We start from the raw sequence: 6,340 nt of genomic DNA, 5'->3' as shown, positions 1-6,340 counted from the left end.
TTCAGGTCAAAGGAACAGGCGGCTTCCGGGTCACCTCCAGGTAGGTAGTGGGTGAATGAGTGAAAATTCAGCAGGGATTGTGAGTGGGGTCAGAGGGTCAGGCCAATTCTAGTGTGATGTCAGTAGTTCTTAGCAAGTTGTGTTTCTTTGCTGTGCTTGAAATTTAATTTGCACTTGTGATTTCAGTGTATGTGATCATCTGCATGATTGTTTCTTTTTCTTTTCTTCCCTATCTTTTTCCATCAAACTCTTTTCAGCTTGTCCTTCTATTCCTTTTCTTTCAACCCCTACATAAATGTTCTTAAAAAAAGAAAAAAAAAAAAAGTGTGACATTATTTGTGAAAATGAGAGAGTGAATACATATGTGTTGCATGTTATCTGTGGGTGCAAGTTCTTTGCCTGTGGGTCAGTTTATCGGAAGTGCAGGATTGGGCCGCCACAGAAAAGCATCTCTATTAAGGGATGATAACATTTGTATGGTAATTTATGCAGCTGCATTTATCCTTTAGCCCTTTTATACTTTTCTTTTTATCTTGTATAGATCTGTTTTATTTTCATGTTATTTTGCAACTATATGAAATTTCTCCAAAGTATTGCAGATAGTCTATTTATTAAGATATTAAGCAGCAAATATCAGGACTGCCTCACAGTTCTCGTTATATAATAATTAGTTCAGATAGTTCCCTTCTTTTCTTTTGCCTTTGGTTTCTCCCCTCTCCCAAGAGATGTAGTGCATTTCTGGATTTTATGGTTTTATTGTTTTAGTTATCCACTTTTTTCTTTTTTAATGACAGCTGTATCCTTATTTCCTTTCATCTGGTTTTCTTCTAAAAGCCCTGAGACAAGATATGGAATGTAGTACAAATTTTGAAAATTTAATTGCTGGTCACCTATTCATTGGAAGTTAAGAAAGATCACACTTTTTTCCCCAGGAAGCTAAACTTGGGGCAAATGCATTTAATTATAAGACATAACAAAAGTATTTTATTGTATGTGGTTGGAGGGTGGATTTGAGTGGAGTTCAACAATTTTTTTTATTTTTTTGATGATTTCCAGACTGCCATCCTCCCCCCTACTGGGGAAGTCCAGCCCCCAACCACAGTCCTCCCAGACAACCAGTGTGTCACTCCACCCAAACCACCTCCCTCTACCTCAGAAAGGGAAAAGGAAGTATCACCCGCAGAGAAGGTCCCAGAAACTGAAGTTGACTGTGCACCCACTGAAGCCTGCACTAGTGACCAGTTACCTGCTTGCTAGAAATATAGCTCTTTTGGACAATGAGGACAGTGCAAATGAGGTGGATGAGGATATGGTAACAGATGATGAAGGTGAGGAGGAAAGTGAGGAAACATGTGAAGCAGAGATGCTAGAGCCTGAAGTTGCAGATTCTAAAACTGTAAAAGGTGAAGTGGAGCAGATAAAACAGTTAACAATTTCAGATAGTTAAAGACAAAAATGTATCTTTTAAGTTGTTTTTTAAAATGTGAAAAGATAGGCAAATAATTGAGATGGTTTGTATTTTAAACATATCAGGTTGTTAGAAAGGAAATATATGATACAATTGTAAATTAGTAAATTGAGTCTGGAATTGTGGAACATGGAGTGTTGTTGCCTCAGTCTGCAGTTTAATATAAAGTTCTAAAAATGATATAATAATTGTGTATTTTACACCAAATTAATGAGGTTCTAAAGATGAATTTGAGGTTTTTGATGTGAAAAAATACTTTTTTGTGTAATTATTTCTTAAACTGCATATTGTGACTAATAATTTAAAGTGAGTTCATAGATACAATTTTATTCCCTGTTGTGGTAATAATAATGATAATAGTACAGTATTATAATAATTATATTTTATGATTACCATTATTGTTATTACAGGTACTAAAGCAACTTCAACATTTGGAAGTAGCTCTATTAAACCTTTCATAATCATAGCATTTGTCAGCAGATTTTATGTAAAGAAGAAAAAAGTTCAACTAAAAGAGAGATGGTTTTTGTTCTAGCAGTTCTCTTGCAGCATCTTATGTGGTTGAGCTAACATTGTCTGTCATTGCAAAGAATTGTTTGTATAATTATATTATAGATCTCTGCTATGCTTTCATTGGCTTACCTGCATGGTAAATAGTTACATAATTAAGATATATTTGCCGATGCAGACTCTTTAAATCCAGAGAAGGGAGAGCATGCAAAAGTTATGAAGAAAAAGAGAGAAAGTATGATACATCCAAAGGCATTTATAATCCTATGCTTTTGATATCAAAGAAGAAAAAAATCAAAGGTCTTAATATTTCCCACTTTTGAGTTATATGTCATGTTATATGTTAAAATGACTTGGAAGCTCCATATTGTACAATATTGTCACAGTTAGTTTAAATAGATAGATGTGTATATTTTTTAGCTAATTTATTTTGATATTGCAGATTAACATTTATTTTAAAATGCATACATGCTCATACACCACAAACTATTAGACACCTGTGTATCTACATATGTAATGTGTAGTACATTTTTCACCTATTAGTGCAATTGGCTCATGCACTTATCTTTACAGTACAATTCGATTCTTGCATCTCCAAATTTTGACACATGGGTGCACACCTTGTACATGAATATGTTAGTTATAGGGATATACAACTTACGAACAACTTGACATACATGCGAAAAACAAATGTGCAGTAATACTGCATGCATGTTATAGTGTTAATGTACATTTTGGGTATGGTTTATGAACTGCATTGCTACTTCAGTCAGTTTGGCTTGCAGAAGAAATCTTACACAAGGTAAAGTTTAATATGGAAAGATTTTCTCATTTATGGTACAGAGCTCCACATGAAGAGGAATTTCAGTGGCTCTGCTCTGTTAGATCCAATTTGCTTATTAAAGTCAGTTTAAAGACATGAAGCTGACCATTATGTTTTTGTTGAAAAGAATGGATAATTCAGACTGTCTGGATAATTGATAGTATGGTCTTCATTTTCTTAACAATTTGAAAATTAGTACTTGAATTGGTACACAGTGGAGTTTGAAACCATTTTGACCGCAGAAATTTATTAATGAAGAACACCAGGAGCATTGCTTAAAGTGGTTGTACTCAGTATTCACTGTCTAGTACTAAATTAATGAATCGGGTTTAATAATCATGTTTATTCTTTAGTGGAGGATGGTAAAAAAGTTCCTTAAGTTTTTAGTTATCATTTACCAACTTCACTAGTTGAAATCTATAGAATTCATTACCCAACAATATTGTGAAAATACTCTTGATAGAAACATTTGATATGCAGTGCACGTGAAAAAAGCAGTCTGGCGAATACATTTGACAAAATTGGAATTTGGACAGTGTCCTGCTAACATTAGGCACAGGATGACAAATAAATAATGTTTGAGAATTAGGATATACAGAGAATTAACTTGTGTTATCTTGCAAAGTGACTGTGGAGGCTATTCTAATTTGATTACTGAATAGATAATTACTCCAAATATATGGGCTGGGACGTTATATTACAACCTTAGCTTCATTAAGATTTTATTTTACAGGTGCATGGGCTATTCTGGTATGTTGATTTTGTGCGGTTTTATATTTTGACATTTGTTGTGACCTTTGATTACTGGTGTTGATAATATGAATAACCTAGGAGAGTATGGAAGGATTTTCCTTTATTTATTTCTTTTTATTAGGAAAAATGGCAAGGTGTTTGTATAGTTATAAGGGTGTATTATCTTCAGGACAGAGTATTAAAAAATACAATCAAAATTAATGTAAGTAATTCTATTGGATAAATTGGTAAGGAGAATTAGAAAATTTGATGATATTCTCTGCAGGCAGGATATATAAATCCAGGGAATTTAGAAAGCAGTAAATAGGTCTGTCCCCTTTATGATTAAGGCCTTTATTTTAGCATGGCACCATCTTGTATAAAAGAAATAGTTTACAGGAAGTCTCCTTTTAAGTTAACAGACTTCACTCAAGAGAAAACCCAGTCTATTTATTTTGCACATTTATGATTAGCAAGTGGAAATGTTACTTTGTTTCAACCAGAGCCATTAACTAACACATTCAATGTTTCTCCCTCACTCACACTTTAAGGTCTTTAAGCTATCTTAACTCAGGGAGACTTCTTGGTTTAAATGCTTAGCAACCCACAGGATATAATGGATTATATTACCCAAGTGTGTAGTGTGGAATGAGAAATATTCCACATCAGGGAATGCTCAATTAGTAAATACTAATCCTTTAGTCATGGGACATTTTCCCATTTAGGTACTTCATCATGTAAGTGACATTCCCAGTTGTTCATGATTTTTCTTTTTTACCAACAGACATTTATATGCTCACAAGTATTCCAAAGTGCCCTATGCATCCTTCAGTCAATTTTTTTTTTTTACATTGATAAATATTTTAAATGTACAAAAATGTAATATAAATATTAAGTGCCTTTCTTATGTGTATCATTACCCTTGCAATATAAAGGTAAGCATTTCAGTTTCAATTTATTCAAATATCTTAAAACAAGAAATAATTCGTATTTGAGTCTTGATTTATTAGACAGTGGGAGGTTGCCTATAGAAAGTTGATGATAGTTGATGCCTCAAAGCATGCTGACAGGACTAAATGCCTGTCCAGACAGGTGGGCACGAATAGAGATGACGTCTTGGGTGGCCAAACTACTCGGTAAACAAGTAGTTTCCTCATTGTTTTCTAATCTGTCACCTTTACAGTTGCCCGCCAAAGTGCCCGCAGATCATGCCCTTCTGTGTGGACAGGCCGTAGTTAGATGTCAAAGTCTGCTCCTAAAGTAGCAGAGTTCATATAAAGGGTACATTAGCTTTTTAGTGTATACACTGAACATGGTTAAAGCATAGGGAAAATGGTTACTAAACAAAATAAATATGCTAGACATCAAAGGTCATATAGCGCTACATTAAGATGTAATATTGAGGGTAAAAAGGGGGTTTGTTGATGATTTAATGTGCTACGTCAAGTCGTACAGCAGTTTAGGATAGCTTAGGATAGAAAGGGGTAAAGAAGGGTGAGGGGGCTTAGGAGGCAGAGACTGAGTCCCAATTTAGGGGTGATCCACTCCCTTGGACTTCATGCCCTTCCCTCAACAAATTTTGCATGGTGTTTTCTACTTTCCTTTTCCTTCTCTTCTCCATCCCTTCTGTCCACTTGTCATGATCATGAACTCCACAAACATCAACTTGTGAACAAAAAACCCAATCTCTATATTTTAAATACTCTGCTTATGACCTTAGATGTTGAAGTGGCAGAAAATTTTAATTATATAAATAAAAAATACCCCCCAATCCTTTGCCCGTTGCTGTCGTGGGGAGGTTTAGGAGACGAAGACTGAGACCCAATGATGGGGAACTCCTCAACCTTGGGACTCAGCCATCGACTCAACTAATTTTGCATAGTCTTTTTTCCCACTCATACTTTTCGTTTCAGTTTCTTCACCAATCCCTTCTACTATCCACCTCCTAAGGTGTGAGAGCCGTGCTGATAGGATGAACGGCTGACTTTATGTCAGTCCTGAACGGCCTGAGGGAACCATGAGGACAGTATTCCCCTGCCATACCTGGCCCTTACCCCTCAAGGGGACCCTGAGGGGTGGACTTTTTTTTTCCCCAACATACTCCAGGCTTATCATGGCCAATAATGAAGACGTAACCCCACTCTTAGGGGCAATGAGGCTTGCCCCTTTATCAAATAGCCCCAATCCCAGCTCTCCTTTGACCACGGCTCCGAACACTGCAACAACTCCCCCATCATCAATGGATACTAGTACAGTATCAACCCTAATCAACAACCAACCCCCAGACAGGAAGCACGTCGACGAGGCTCTTCTCTTACCCCCTACTCCAGTAATGTCGCTCACTCTGCCAATCCCCCTACCTCCCAAGCTCCTACACCCTCTCCTAAACCCAATTCTTTTGCCATCCTAAACCCAGACACTCCAATCTCTACCCAATCAAATTCTTTTGCCATCCTAAATCCAGACACCCCAATCTCTACTACAGCCCCAACACCTTCCCCTCTCCCTCCCCGCACTACCCGCAGCAGACAGAATAAACGTTCCACCCCCTCTTCCCCTACCTCACAATCACCTCCACCTTCCTTTGCCCCTAATTTTCAAACACCAGACTTCTCTTCCCCCCCCTCACAAGAAAACCTTTATCTCACAAAACTCCCCAACCAACTCCACTACAGAAACTCTTAAAGATATCCCGAACTACATAATCGAGTCCCAAACTAATACTCATCCACCTTCAAATTCTACAACTCCCGCTCCCTCCACACTCAAAGTGACTGCCGATATCCATCCTCCTCCTACTCATATTC

General features: G+C 36.8%; 1 protein-coding gene across 4 annotated transcripts in view; it reads left to right on the top strand.

Moving 5' to 3' along the window:
- LOC125042369 (tubulin monoglutamylase TTLL4-like) overlaps positions 1–4,436 on the top strand; it is a 33,887-nt gene extending 29,451 nt beyond the window's left edge. For 3 of the 4 annotated variants that reach the window (XM_047637937.1, XM_047637940.1, XM_047637938.1), the window contains exons 15-16: positions 6–40; positions 1,057–4,436. In XM_047637937.1, coding sequence (XP_047493893.1) covers positions 6–40; positions 1,057–1,447 — 426 coding nt within the window. In that variant the 3' untranslated portion in view covers positions 1,448–4,436. The remainder of the gene's footprint in view (positions 1–5; positions 41–1,056) is intronic. The other variant, XM_047637941.1, reaches the window with a different exon arrangement.
- Positions 4,437–6,340: the final 1,904 nt, after the last annotated feature.

The sequence above is a fragment of the Penaeus chinensis genome, chromosome 32 (genome assembly GCF_019202785.1).
Source record: "Penaeus chinensis breed Huanghai No. 1 chromosome 32, ASM1920278v2, whole genome shotgun sequence".
Classification (NCBI taxonomy): Eukaryota; Metazoa; Arthropoda; class Malacostraca; order Decapoda; family Penaeidae; genus Penaeus; species Penaeus chinensis.
Note: the sequence above shows the minus strand (reverse complement) of the source record. Positions and strands in the feature narration are given on the sequence as shown.